Source organism: Anarhichas minor, unplaced genomic scaffold, assembly GCF_050575085.1.
Source record: "Anarhichas minor isolate MPS153535 unplaced genomic scaffold, ASM5057508v1 ptg000129l, whole genome shotgun sequence".
Taxonomy (NCBI): domain Eukaryota; kingdom Metazoa; phylum Chordata; class Actinopteri; order Perciformes; family Anarhichadidae; genus Anarhichas; species Anarhichas minor.
In genome coordinates this window covers 626,079-641,557 of record NW_027466575.1, presented here as the reverse complement: position 1 = coordinate 641,557, position 15,479 = coordinate 626,079, and the positions used below count along the sequence as shown (strand labels likewise).

General features: G+C 42.4%; 1 protein-coding gene across 1 annotated transcript in view; it reads left to right on the top strand.

The window, feature by feature from the left end:
* scn4ab (sodium channel, voltage-gated, type IV, alpha, b) overlaps positions 1-15,479 on the top strand; it is a 44,185-nt gene that overhangs the window by 26,885 nt on the left and 1,821 nt on the right. Inside the window, exons 14-30 of the mRNA XM_076083406.1 lie at positions 296-367; positions 571-672; positions 763-1,119; positions 2,487-2,685; positions 2,901-3,145; positions 4,647-4,752; positions 6,879-7,033; positions 8,452-8,625; positions 9,178-9,300; positions 9,572-9,856; positions 10,348-10,401; positions 13,523-13,660; positions 13,745-13,849; positions 13,942-14,212; positions 14,447-15,068; positions 15,144-15,288; positions 15,395-15,472. Coding sequence (XP_075939521.1) covers positions 296-367; positions 571-672; positions 763-1,119; positions 2,487-2,685; positions 2,901-3,145; positions 4,647-4,752; positions 6,879-7,033; positions 8,452-8,625; positions 9,178-9,300; positions 9,572-9,856; positions 10,348-10,401; positions 13,523-13,660; positions 13,745-13,849; positions 13,942-14,212; positions 14,447-15,068; positions 15,144-15,288; positions 15,395-15,472 — 3,231 coding nt within the window. The remainder of the gene's footprint in view (positions 1-295; positions 368-570; positions 673-762; positions 1,120-2,486; positions 2,686-2,900; positions 3,146-4,646; positions 4,753-6,878; positions 7,034-8,451; positions 8,626-9,177; positions 9,301-9,571; positions 9,857-10,347; positions 10,402-13,522; positions 13,661-13,744; positions 13,850-13,941; positions 14,213-14,446; positions 15,069-15,143; positions 15,289-15,394; positions 15,473-15,479) is intronic.

Genomic DNA, 15,479 nt, shown 5'->3' with positions numbered 1-15,479 from the left:
TAGCTGAACATGAGGATTGATGATTGATTTGTTTCACTGAGGCAACCAAAAGAAGTCAGAGCTGCCTACTTACTGGCTGACAATTTAAATTCTGCAATTATTGAAAAGATCTTAAACAAAAAAATGCTTTTATATTTGAAAATGTTCTTTTGTATATTCTCACTCAAAAGTTCTGTCAGCTAAGAATCCAAAGCGGACAGCTTCCGTTTATTTGTGCCATCGGCTGTAAACCTCCAACATCTGTCAAACCCCATTAATTTAATAGCTTCTTCTGCTGACCTCTGACCCCCCTCAGGTCTTCACAGGGATCTTCACAGCTGAGATGGTCCTCAAACTTCTGGCCATGGACCCGTACTACTACTTCCAGGTCAGACTTCTTGTTTGTTGACTGGTGGTTCTCTAACCAGCACCATGACTTGAAGTCTTAAGCATCCTCATTCACATCTTTCGTTTACCTCATGACAGCTATTCTCATGGATACATGGCACATGATACATGGACACGTGTCTGTCATTGTTTTTGTTGCCATGGTAACACGTGTCTGTCATTGTTCTGTTGCCATGGCTGCAGGTGGGCTGGAACATCTTTGACAGCATCATCGTCACCATGAGTCTGGTGGAGCTGGGATTGGCTAACGTTCAGGGCCTGTCTGTGCTGCGCTCCTTCCGATTGGTCGGTGTGAACTCATCACTCAAATTACTTTTTACCTGTCTGTCTATATGTCTGTCTTCTCACCTGTCTCCCTGCCTGTCTCATGTCCAGATGCGAGTATTTAAGCTGGCCAAGTCGTGGCCGACCCTCAACATGTTGATAAAGATCATTGGGAACTCGGTGGGTGCTCTGGGGAACCTGACTCTGGTCCTGGCCATCATCGTCTTCATCTTCGCGGTCGTCGGCATGCAGCTATTCGGGAAGAACTACAAAGACTGCGTCTGTCGCATCGCACTCGACTGCGAACTTCCCCGCTGGCACATGTACGACTTCTTCCACGCCTTCCTCATCATCTTCAGGGTCCTATGTGGAGAGTGGATTGAGACCATGTGGGACTGCATGGAGGTCTCAGGTCAGACCATGTGTCTGATTGTCTTCATGATGGTCCTCGTCATCGGAAACCTGGTGGTGAGTCCCTGTAGGCACAAAGATACTCTTTGACCTTTACTGGACTCTACGGGTAACACTCTCCTCCAATCACTAGCATACCTTCACACACTGAAATTATGAATAAATGTAGCCGGACAATCAGGACGTGCCGACCCGAATACCTGCAGACCCCTCAGTATATAAGGCAGCACGCTAAGCTAAGCTATCCAGACTGCCTTTCTCCAAAAATGGAGTCGCCGCTTCAAGAACTTCATCAGTGATTGTCGTGTCCCGGTCCGCCGATTGCTGCCCAAGAATCGATGGATTCATTTTCATGACTTCCTAATTGTGATGACAAATGTGGTGTGTCAGCAGATGTGTGGACACGGCGCTGCAGGACCGTGGCATAGGGGTCGTCTTTTATCTCTGCTGGGATGAGGGAACTCCTACATAACAGTTTTGACGTATGCATCTATGACAGGTTGGGGGAGGGCCAAACTTGGGAGAACGTTTGGTGGTGTGGACAGAAACATCAACCTCCTTGAGGTACAGGAAGTGTTTTTGTTCCTCCAGCACTTCAGACCCCTGAAACAGGGTCTGTGCTCACTGGAACAACACAGGACTGGTGAAAACAGTTAGTGTGTGTCGGTTGTGTTGCACCTGAGCCGCCCTCTGGGCTTGATACATGTCCCAGTGCTCCTTGATAGCCCAGGTACTGTGAAGTGCAAGGTGGCTGTGGCTTGGCTTTCAGACACATTCAGATTTGGGCCATGGCTATACCCAGTTCAGTTTCATACTACCTGGATTGGCAGGGGCGCCTTACTCAGCTATAGCAGCCTAGGTAGCCTAGAAGTAGGTGGGCTGTGGCGGCTAACCTTTAATTCAGGATCAGTGTGGTTGGGATCGATGTTACGTGGTGGCAGGGCATATTTCATCTGCTGTACCCATCGAGGCCAGTAGAGGGTGGAGACTGTGTGAGTTAGAATGAAGGTTACGATATTGTAACCCTAGTTCTAAAAGCACAGGCGTAGCCGTATATACTGTGGGGTGCACATATATTCAGGTAGGCACTTCCTGACTGCTGGCTACGCTTATTCAAATTTTCAATGAGCTTGTGCTCGTGATTGGAGGAGAGTATAACCCATAGAGTCCAGTAGAGGATTCCTCTGTTACTGGTCTTGTTTCAGGTCCTGAATATGTTCCTGGTCTTGAATGTGTTACATATGTTCCTGGTCTTGTTTCAGGTCCCGAATCTGTTCATTACATTTACATTACATTACAGTCATTTAGCAGACGCTTTTATCCAAAGCGACTTACAATTCAGATTCTATCATACCATAGGCACAGCTACAGGAGCAATTTTCCTGGTCTTGAATCTGTTTCATATGTTCCTGGTCTTGTTTCAGGTCCTGAATCTGTTCCTGGCCTTGTTGCTGAGCTCATTCAGCGGTGATAATCTTGCAGCTCCAGAAGAAGAAGGAGAAAACAATTTGCAGATCGCCATAAACCGGATCAGTAGGGCTGTGGATTGGACAAAGAAATGGATCCTGGAACAAATCTGGACCATCACTGGAAAGAAGGACAATATCAACCCAGACCACACCGGTAGGACCAGACCTGAAACTACAGCAAAGACTTATGTATCTATTTATGTGTTCTTTTCTTGGTATTATTTGTTGCGTTTCAGTATTTATTCAGTGTTCCAGGTCGTTATGTTCAAATTAAATGTTCACTATGAAGTTCATTGAATCACAGATTTCATGTCTGGATGTATTTTGTGTGACTTACTGATTTTTCATGTTTGTGAATTTCATCAATAGTGGTCGACAGTGAAGAAGACAACAGGACGACGAAGGAGATTTTAGCTTTGACCTTTGTGACCTCAAGCCAGCCGGTGTCAGAGGTCAAGTCCCTCTACTGTAACCATGGCAACCTGACAAGCAACTACGACAACGTTCCCTGCCCGAGGGTCCCGATCGCCGAGGCCGAGTCCGACTTTGAGACGCCTGACAAAGATGATGAAGAGGACGAAGAAGAAGATGAGGAGGAAGAAACACAGTCCCATGTGAACATTATTCTATTTTATTTCATTTCATTTCATTTTTTTCTACTCTATTCTTTTCTACTTTATTCTATTCTATTGAACTCTAGTGTCAAGTTCAGATGAAACTCAGAAACAGATATTGATGTAACCTTCAGTTAGTGGTAGACTGAATAGTCCAAATATCAGCTTGCATTATATTCATTATTATTCTTTTTTAACCTTTATTTAACCAGGTGAGTCAATTGAGAACCAATTCTCATTTACAGTGACGACCTGGCCAAGAAGCAGCAATAGAAGAGAACATAAATACAACTATTGCAATAAAACAACATGAGACAACATTAAAACTTCACAATACATACAACATTAGAGATGTGGACTGTATATATATAAACTATTTCTTACACTGAGTTATTAAAGGAAAGAGACGATCACAGACTTTAGTAAAGACCATACTAAGGATTTTACTAGAACATAAATTGTGGTTACTGTTGGAGATGTTGAGCAGTGAGCGGAGATATGGAGGGTTTTGATAATGATAGTCTTCTAAATAACTGATAGCCAGTTGTCTAGAGAATGAAAGTTAAAGCAAATGGCTGGATGTAAGATGACGTCCGGTTTATTGAGAAGACTTTTGCTGGTAAATCTGTAGATTAAGTCGCCACAATTTCAGTACAGGAAACCAATTCTTTCTCTGACTTTGGACACTAGCGTTTGAAAGGAGAGTGAAATGTAGAGTTTGATACCCAGGTATCTATTGGAGAGGACAAATTATAATTCTGGCCCATCGAGGGAGGAGATTTAGAGGGGAGAAGGCCACTTAAGGTGAGTTATAGGTGGAGACCATGCATTGGGGTGGCCGTGGCTCAACGGGTAGAGAGGGTCGACCGGCAACCGCATGGTTGATGGTTCGATCCTCGGCTACTATGAGTCCTGTGCCGAAGTGTCCCTGAGCAAGATACTGAGCCCCTAACCGCTCCCCGGGCACTTCTCAGCAGCCCACTGCTCACAATATGCTAGGGATGGGTTCAATGCAGAGGTCAAATTTCATGTTTAATGATGACTCTAATAAAGTTTAAGTTTATTTAGTTTTATTAGTATTTAGAAGAAGGTGAAGGTTGGAGGAGGCATATTGAAACACAACACTCTTATACTGTGAGTATTGTGAAGACAAACCCATGACCGTTCTAAAGGAGAGATGAGTGCATGGTGAGAGCACATGCACTCATCTCTCATCACATACTGTGAGCTGTTTATCAAAGAGAGATGGATGTAGTGTTGAGACGTTTAGAGCCAGTTGCTGTTCAAAAAGTCAAAGAGCCGAATTCAGGTATTAATAAGAGTGAAAAAAAGGTTAAATTCTCAAGTCTATGGGTGATTCTGGAGAATAAAATACATTTAGTCTGAGGCAGCATTCAGTACAAGTTTGACCAGATCAGGAAACTTAATTAGATGAAACTAGTACTGGACTGTCTGTGAGATCTGAACATGAATATCAACGATGTCTGATGTGTTTGTTCAGTGTGACGAGTCGTCGGTCTGCAGCACCGTACAGAAAAATCCTGAAGCTCCTGAGGACGAAGAAGAAGAGCACGAAGCCAACACACCTGAGGACTGCTTCAGTGACCGTACGAAAACACACACACACATACATTACATTACATCAGTCATTTAGCAGACGCTTCTATCCAAAGGGACTTACAATAAGTGTATTCAACATCGGTATTCAAGAGAACTACTAGGTAAGGCAAGGCAAGGCAAGTTTATTTGTATAGCACATTTCAGCCATTTAAAACCATTAAAAGCATCAAAACATAAGGCAAAAGTAAAGGAGATTTAAAACATACATTGAAACAATAAAAACAGTCATTAAAACACAAAAAAGAAAAAAGAAAAGTTGTGTTTTATCACTACAGTTTTATCAATACAGTTTTGTCACATTGCGGGACTCTAACCCGGCCTCCCTGAGGTCTTATTTAGCGTGGGACTCCAACCCCGCCTCGGGACTCTAACCCGGACAATTGGACGCGGGACTCTAACCCCGTCTAGACGCGGGACTCCAACCCCGTCTTGGGACTCTAACCCGGCCTCTCTGAGGTCTAGTCACCAGAAGTCATAAGTGCATGTCCTTGTTTACACAAGCATCTAAGAGCATAAACCAGAGCAGAAGTAGTGCAGAAACAAACTAATACGAATACACCTTTGTATAACTTGTAAAAAAGTATTGAAGAAAAGGAACCAATCAATGATCAATAAAAAGCTCTGTTGAGTCTCAGTTTTCCTTCGTAATGAAGCTGCTGAGGAGCCATTCAGAAGCTCTCACTGGGAGGCGGTCCCTGTTTGTACGTCCATCACTGACTTTATATATATATATATATATATATATATATTAGTGCTGGGCAAGTTAATGCGTTATTATCGCGTTAACGCATTAATTAATTAATGCCGACAATTATATTATCGAGCGTTAACGCAGTTTTTGTTATTATTATTAAGCGGACATTTTTAACACAAGAACCAGGCAGCAAGCGGTGAACAGCTGTGTTTGTGTGGCGTCACTTCCTGCTGCTGCTGCCCCCCCCGGGTGACATGCCAGGTCCGGAACCCCCCGTCACTCCGTCACCGTCGGTCCCTTCTGTCTCACACACACACACGTGAGAACAAACTGCTCTTAACTGCAACTCTTTATGAGCATAACTTCCTCATGCAGGTTACTGCCCCGGTACAGACTACAGGTTCCATGCTTCACCTACTTTCCCCTGGGTCCTAAGTCCCTCCAGGCATAGCTTCTTATCACCCTCTATGTACCAACGTACATTTATAACAAATACCACACATATTACGGTAATCAGCGTTGCATATGTGTCTGACCACAATACCAAAAAAATAAATGATTAATTTAAATTATTGTTTTAGAGTTTTTAAAGTGTTTTGTTTGTAATATGTATAATAAGCATCATTTAGTTATCGCTACTGAGAATTTATCAAACATAAAGAAAAAGGAAAAAAACGTGACGTAGATAGGTTTGCAGTTTTCAAGGTGTATATTTAAATTGCATCTCTTACACACATGAAGATAAAGTTGTGAACACCGGCTGAATATCTATGATCAGAATCATTATAACTGTGTTATAACTGCTGTGTAAAGGGAATACTGCTGCTAACAAGAACCTGATGTGTTTAAAGTGTTTACAAACCAAATGTTATTGACCTTTTGTTCATATAGCAGTACTTTCAAAATAAAAGTGCACAATACACTACTTTTGAATTCATTATTGAATTTTGCGCATAACAGTCATGCGATGCGATTGATCGCAAAAAAAAATTGTAATCGTTGCCCAACACTATATATATATATATATATATATATATACGCATGGTGCCAGAGGCTTGTCCTACAGAGGCTTCCGTACGGCCAAAAACAGGAAGAAGTTGAATAAAGTTGAAGCTCAAAGAAGCGCAGCTGGCGGTGACCAAGGACAAAGTGTTTAAATGAACTGTTCGTTCCTGTAACAATCAGAACCAGAATATGTTTGATTATTGTCATGAAAAACAGGAAGAGATGTACATTCAGCATTTAAGTTTAATTTAAATGAATAGAAATCAAGTTGTAGGTCAGTGTGTCAGAGCCGGATATGAATGTACAGAAGAAGAGAGTGAAAAGATATCGTCAGGTTAACAGAAGAAGAAGACAGCAGGTGACATGTTGTTCCCGTCTGTACACATTATTATATAACTGTCTGATTCGTTTCAGAGTGTTACCGACGCTGTCCATTCCTGGACATAGACACGTCCCAGAGCAGAGGAAAGGTGTGGTCTAACATCAGGAGAACCTGTTTCTCCATCGTAGAACACAACTACTTTGAGTCCTTCATCATTTTCATGATCCTGCTGAGCAGTGGAGCTCTGGTAAATGTTCTTATATGTTTTTATAGGTTATTTATTTATACATAATAATGTCCCCATAATGTCTGTTTAATGTGATCACGTGACCGTGTAGGTCTGATCTGATTGGTTCTCAAAAAGGCATGCGGTGTGAGTACTAACCTGTGGAGACAACATGGCCAACATTAGCAGGCTGATAAACTGACCATAGGACTACTAACATGGCCGCCACATGTTACCCAGGTGAGAATATCTTTAACCCTTATTAACCATTATTAACCCTTATTTACCCGTATTAACCCTTAATAACCCCTTATCACCCCTTAATAACCCCTATTAACCCTTATTAGCCCATTCCATTTTTATTCTTTTTTTTGTTTTGTTTATTAACCATTAATAAACAGTATTATCATGATGAATAATAATGACTTAGTAAACAATAACATAAATTCAGATGTCTCGATCAGAATTGCTGATCGCCGATGATCTTTGTTGTTGTTTTTGTTTGTTGTAGCTGCCGGTGTACAATCCTCCGGGCCAGCGTGATAAGATTGTGAGAATTAGATAATAGATCAGAAGAGCAGTGTTGTGAAGCCCTTGACACCTGCTCAGGTCTCTGTGGGTCACCTTTGAGTCTGGTATCTGTTTGTGGAGCCTCGGCTCAGTAAAACACAGGAAGCTACACTTTAAGATTCTAGCGACTTTCAGCTCGTCCGCCTTATTTTCCAGTGACCTCACATTCCTGCAGAGTTTGAATCTGCTTTGCTCTTCTTTCCATTTCTCTCATCTCTGCGTCTTCATCTCCGGTGGAATCGATCAGCTGATCTTTACCGTCTCCATTCAGACTGTTACAGCAATGATTTGTCATCATGGTTATGTAAAGAACACTTGTGTTCACAGATCCTGGTTTTTAACTTTACCAACATGAAACAAATGAATTCATCATTTTAACTGTTACATGTGATTCTGCCCCTGACTCTGATTGGCTCAATAGATTGATCTTAATCATAGAATAAATAAAATTTATCTGACTTTACGAGATAATCCTGTAAACTAGAAGAGCTCTTCTGAAACTATCTGCTCTGAGTTAGAGTTGAACTTAATGTATCTGACTCTACTTAGATTTAGGACTAGAGTGGATACAAAGACCTGAGAAGAACCTCCAGACTGAGGTTGGAGTAAATCACACTTCTGAACTTGCTGTACATATTGAGATGGTTGTCCAAAAGTTCATCTCCATGTCTCCTCACTTTCAATCTATGACTCAGGACTTTAGTTTTTATAAATAAAACATCTATCACTCTTCAGATCCTCTTCTGATGATCTCTGCGGTTTCTTCTGTTTTTATCCTCGTTAAAGGGTTTTTGGGGGAGTTGTTCCTGTTCTGACGTGTGGGTCAGGGTAGACTCTCCATGTGGTAACGTTAGTCTGTGTGTGAACAGGCATTTGAGGACGTCTACCTGGAGCAGCGGCGGGTCATAAAGACGGTCCTCGAGTTCGCGGACCAGGTGTTCACCTATGTGTTCGTGGTGGAGATGATCCTCAAGTGGGTCGCTTACGGATTCAAGACCTACTTCACCAACGCCTGGTGCTGGCTCGACTTCCTCATCGTAGACGTAAGAACAGTAATGCCTGTCGGTAACCATAGCTACAGTAATGATACTTAAGTGAACTCACCTAACAGGGAAGTGATGAGAGGAACACTGTAATAACCTGTTCAAAGACCAACGCTAGGTCTGTGGCGTCTGATATGACGCAGCTCTTATCATCGTATGAAAGAACCAATGAGAAGCATCCGCATCACTAGACTTTATACTACAGATATATATATATATATACACTTTATACTTATACTGTAGTATAAAGAGTGACACGGCAACATTAAACGCATCCTGATCAGTAAACACAAAATGAAGTTGGACTGAACCGAATAGTTCGAAGCTTCATTTATAAAGTTAACATTTGATTTGTAAATCAACATTCAAAAGGCTTTTTAAAAAATTGTGTTTGAAGCCAGATTAGTGCACGGTTGCAGATAAAGATCAGGCTCCACTAATATCATTATTAATATTATTATTGTTGTTATTATTATAGATTACAGAGGAGTCTCCGTCGGGTCTCTGGCGTTTGGATGTGTAATGTCATCGCCAGGTGTGCTTGTCTTCCAGGTGTCTCTGGTGTCTCTGACAGCAAACATCCTGGGATACTCTGAGCTGGGAGCCATCAAGTCTCTGAGGACTCTGAGAGCTCTGAGGCCCCTGAGGGCCCTGTCTCGCTTCGAGGGCATGAGGGTGAGACAGGCATTTTAAACACTGACACACAGACAGACAGGTTTATCAATATGTAACCTCTCTGTCACCAGAGGGTGTTAACCATCTATCTTACTCTGTCTGTCTGTCTGAGCCAGTAAAACCTGTCCAAGCTTCAACTGGTCCAGAATTCCTGAACCCATCAATAGAAGGCAGCTCCACATGAATGTGTATTAGTTATTATTGTATCAGTGCATTGACCTGGCTACCTGTCTACATGTCTCTCTCCCTGTACCTGTCTGTCTGTCTGCAGGTAGTAGTGAACGCCCTGGTCGGAGCGATCCCGTCCATCTTCAACGTGCTGCTGGTTTGTCTGATTTTCTGGCTGATCTTCAGCATCATGGGAGTGAATCTGTTTGCAGGAAAGTTTTATTATTGTTTCAACGAGACGTCTGAGGAGACGTTTCCTGCTGAAGTCGTCAACAACAGGACTGAGTGTTTCGCTCTGATGAAGGTGAATTTCACCGAGGTCCGCTGGAAGAACATAAAGGTCAACTACGACAATGTGGGGATGGGCTACCTGTCGCTGCTGCAAGTGGTGAGTCATTAAAATCATCAGACATGACAGTTTATAGAATAATCCCTATAACACCACAGTCATATCCATACCCATCAACCCTGTGACAGTTTATAGAATAATCACTATAACACCACAGTCATATCAATGCCCATCAACCCTGTGACAGCTTATAGAATAATCACTATAACACCAGTCATATCTGTACTCAACAACCCTATAACAGCTTATACATCACTATAACATCAGTCATATCTATACTCAACAACCCTATAACAGTTTATAGAATAATCACTATAACACCACAGTCATATCCATACCCATCAACCCTATAACAGCTTATACATCACTATAACATCACAGCCATATCCATACTCATAATAGTCATGACAGCTGTTTGAATCTGAGTTCACTGGTGTTTTCTGGTTGTTTCTAGTTTCACTGTTTGCAGATGACCGGATGTTTTACATCCAGATGTCTGATTAAAGCTGAACTCAATGTTTCTCTTTCAGGCCACATTTAAGGGCTGGATGGACATCATGTACGCAGCCGTGGACTCCAGAGACGTCAGTGCACCGTCCAGTAGTTTTACTATGTACACTCCTACTAGTACTAATACTGGACCCTGATACGAGTACTAATACTTATACTGGACCTGGCGCTGATACTAATACTAGTACTAATACTAGGGGTGCAACGGATCACAAACCTTACGGTTCGGTTCGGATCACGGTTCTTGAGTCACGGTTCGGATCATTTTCCAGATCAACAAAGTAAAGGGGAGCAGACAAATATTTGCTTTCCATTTATTAATTAAAGAACTTCAAGAACACTTAAAGAAAAGAATTTTGGGCTATAATCTTACATAAAAACAAAAATATTGAAGATGTCCAATTTGAAACAAAATGAAATAAATAAAACATTCAAATATACTCAATTCTGTTAAGTTTAAGTGCAACATGAGGTATGTTGATACCCTCGTCCTTTGATCAATACTCAAAGAAAGAAACAGCCTGTGAGCTAGCTTCCACTGTTTCAACTGAACTGAACTGCTTGGCAACAACTTGGGTCTATGTTTACTTCCTGTCAGGTTATGTCATTCAAATACACAATAATGTTTACCATTACTGTGACATTATTTTCAAAAAGATGAGAATATCTCCATTGTCTGGAGTGAGGGGAGACCTTTCTGTGGTGACTGTGATATTGCTATTGGGCCCGTCTAGCTTCCACTCTGCTGCTTCTGTCAGCACCTGCCCCAGGTGTGTGTCTGTGTGACTGTCACAGAGGGAGCGTCTGCAGCACCGGACTATGAATCTCCACTCCGCCATGGTGAAAGCAGTCACAGTCTTTTCCTTTTCATAGAGGCCTGGAACAAGCTTCATACTGAAGTGGGTGCGTGAGTGGATTTCGTAGCGTGGCTCAAGCATTTTAACCAGATTTTGAAATCCTTTGTTTTCCACACCGGAGTGTCCCCCGTCGCTGACAGACGGGATGGTCTCTTCATATGTGTGGACATGCCGATGTATTGCCGGTGTTGTGTGTCTTTCTCTTTAAATAACACCTACATACCGTAACGGTTTCGTCCACCACCGTTATCCGTCATTATAAGTTACAAGGAAGACAAAATGCTCCCAAACTTGCCACTTAAATGACGCCGGGGGCTTCTCAAGTTCCTCTGCTCGCCATGACTTTCACCGTTAAATGCTTCTAACCTGCTCCGTTCACATGAACACACTACTGCTTTATATCTGTTCACTGACACTCTGCATTGATATTCGGGGACTTGTTACTTGAAAAGGAACAGCAGCAGTAAAACATTATTACACGCAGTGATGATTAAAACCCTTTGGACCCGAGAGCCCCCGGTGGGGGGCTTTTTTAGAGTGTGCAGCATTCAGCGTGTCGTAGAAAGCATTTTTCATAAAGAAATATGATTATTGCTCCAGACAAAATACATATCGAATTAACGTGAAAAGTCCGAGCAACATCATCATACCAGCCATTGTAAACACTGCAAACACAATTATACATGAACTAATATCATATCTGGACGATATCTGGAAGATTTGCCACAATTTTGGCCAAAAATCGACGATCTATGCTCACTCTATGGCTCTCTCATCACGGAGCATGATCGCACATGGCGGCTGAACACATGCAGCAGGGGCACGATTCGACCCGGAAACGCACAGCGGCGTCCAAATTACTCTCTTTCAAACCGTTCAAACGTTATGGGTATGCATGCCAACATCAGCCACAGGTCACGAGAAAAAAATTTGGGTAAAAAAAACTTACGTTTTGACCGTTTTGGCGACGAAAAACGGATTTATTCCAGCGGATTTCGGTGCAGCTCTTTCCTCCATGTTGTGCTGCATGCCTGTGAGTGAGATCAATGCGCTGGCGGAATGAATGACAAAATGGCAGACGATTCTGTGGGGTGGAGCAATCCATGTAGAGAGGGGGGTTCGCCCAGCATTTTGCGATTTTTAGCCAGTAAACAGACCCGGATACGATCAAACACCCCTGCATGGCTCCCGTTGGACTATCCCGCATCTAAAAATGTCTCACACTAGTAAATAGGCCTTACCAGGGTCACATGACACACATTATGAGCCATTTATTGTTATGAATGACAGATATGAAAAATCATAACTGCTCAAAATTATTCAAAATTGTGTCAAACTGATTTATTAGGATTATTGAACACTCTTAGTGATAAGAAAAGTGAATATATAGTTAATATGTAGTTATATAGTATATAAAATGAGTATACAGCAATGCAACAGCTGGTTCCGAAAATCATAATTTTGATTTTTATGACCATTTATGCTGGCCTTTCTTCACTCAATCGAAGTAAAATATGTTGTGGGGACATGTAACACGTGTTGTTCTATGACTTTTGTGTGGTTTTAGATTTACAGCTGCATTATTTAAATAAAAAAATGTTCAATACAAGTGCTTTTTTCCAGGCGAACCTAGAAATTTGTCAATTTGAGCTGTGCCATAAGTATATCAGTTATTAACCAGTAACATATACACCATATTTACACAATTAAACACATCTCACAAGTGTTACCAGTATTCTAGCATCAAAATTATTAAAATAGACCTTGTAGTTAGAGCTCAGGACTCTTTTGCGTATGGCTATGCAATTTCCGCGAAGAGGCCTAAAAATAGGGCTAGGGCCCAAAAGGTTTTAATTAAACTGTAAAAAAAAAAAAATAGAAAAAAAATACTCAATTGATCCGCGGTTCACAAGTGATCCGAACCGTGAGGGCTGATCTGAACGGATCACGGATCGATCCGTGATCCGTTACACCACTAACTAATACTGATACTTATACTGGACCTGGCACTGATACTAATACTAGTACTAATACTGATACTAATACTGGACCTGACGCTGATACATGAACAAGTACTAATACCGGTACTAGTACTGATAATAACAGGTACTCCTAATGATAGTGATAAAAGTACTAATACTGATCCCGGTACTACTAGTGCTAGTACCGGTATTAGTACTAACAGGTACTAAAGTGGTACAGATGCTGGTACTAGTACTGGTACTAACAGGTACTATAGTGGTGTAGATGCTGGTTTAACAGGTACAGGAACAAAACTACCTTCATAGTGACTTGACTCTAGTTACCATGGTTACCATGATTACTATACCTTGTGTAGGTGGAGTTCCAGCCGCTGTACGAGGCCAATTTGTACATGTACCTCTACTTTGTCATCTTCATCATATTCGGCTCCTTCTTCACCCTGAACCTCTTCATTGGAGTCATCATCGACAACTTCAACCAGCAGAAATCAAAGATATGTTTCTACTCACTGACCTTATTTTAAACTCTGATGTCTGATAACAGACATTAATCTGTTCCTCTGTTCTGTTGTCTTTACTTGGGAGGAACAGATCTTTTCATGACAGAGGAGCAGAAGAAATATTACAACGCCATGAAGAAACTGGGCTCTAAAAAACCTCAGAAACCGGTTCCACGGCCGGAGGTCAGTCCAGGTCCTTCCTGCCAGACTTCGTTAAATCCAGGTGTGAAAAGCTTTCAGTCCGTCTTCTGTTTCTTGTCTCTCCGTCTCACCAGAACAAGTTCCAGGCTCTGGTTTTTGACCTGGTGACGACTCAGCTCTTCGACATCTTCATCATGGTGTTAATCTGCCTCAACATGGTGACCATGATGGTGGAGACGGACGAGCAGAGCGAGGACAAAGAGATGATCCTGTACTGGGTCAACCTGGTCTTCATCGTGGTCTTCACCACGGAGTGCTCTCTGAAGATGATCGCTCTGCGGCAGCACTACTTTGCTGTTGGCTGGAACATCTTTGACTTTGTTGTCGTCATCCTGTCTATTGTAGGTGAGTCAGTGAATCGGTGTCTGGTGATGTCATTGTCTCATCAAGTGATGTCATCATTCATTGCTGTCTCGAAGTGTCTTCTATTTACATTTAAGGCCAACAAATGTCTTTAAATGTCTTAAAGTTTTGGTGTAATTTATGGGGTATTGAATATGATCAGAGATGAAGCGACCATGTTCTCTTTAACCCAGAAGAAAAACATTTTGTCTTGTTTCCTTACTTCGTTCCCTTCAGGCCTCCTCCTTGCTGACATCATTGAGAAATATTTTGTTTCTCCCACGCTCTTCCGTGTAATCCGATTGGCTAGAATCGGCCGAGTCCTTCGTCTCATTCGTGGAGCCAAGGGGATCCGGACGCTGCTGTTCGCCTTGATGATGTCACTTCCTGCCCTCTTCAACATCGGCCTCCTCCTCTTCCTCATCATGTTTATATTCTCCATCTTCGGCATGTCTAACTTTGCGTACGTGAGGAAGGAGGCCATGATCGACGACATGTTTAACTTTGAGACATTTGGGAACAGCATGATCTGTTTGTTTATGATCACCACGTCAGCCGGATGGGACGGTCTGCTGAACCCCATTATGAACACGCCGCCGGACTGCGACCCCGACAGAGAGAACCCCGGATCCATGGTGAGGGGGGACTGTGGCAGCCCGGCATTGGGCATCGTCTTCTTCACCACCTACATCATCATGTCCTTTCTAGTGGTGGTCAACATGTACATCGCCATCATCCTGGAGAACTTCAACGTGGCTACAGAGGAGAGCGCTGACCCACTGTGTGAGGACGACTTTGAGATGTTCTATGAAACCTGGGAGAAGTTTGACCCCGATGCTTCTCAATTCATTCAGTACAGGTGAGTCTTCAACTGGTAGTGATGGATCCTAATCGGACTCTACGGAGCTCTGATAGACTCTCCTGTGTTCCACAGTAAGCTGTCAGATTTCTGCGACACTCTGAAGGATCCTCTGAGGATCTCCAAACCAAACACCATTAAACTGATCCACATGGATTTGCCTCTGGTTCCTGGGGACAAGATCCACTGTTTGGACATCCTGCTGGCTCTCACTGCACAGGTCAGATGACCTGCTCACATGTTATGTCATGTTACATTATTTCATGTTTTGTCTCGTTGGATGTTGTGTTATATTAAATCACATTATTAGTATTATATGTGTGTAGGTTTTGGGTGATTCAGGAGAGATGGACGCTCTCAAAGCCAGCATGGAGGAGAAGTTCATGGCCAACAATCCCTCCAAGGTTTCAC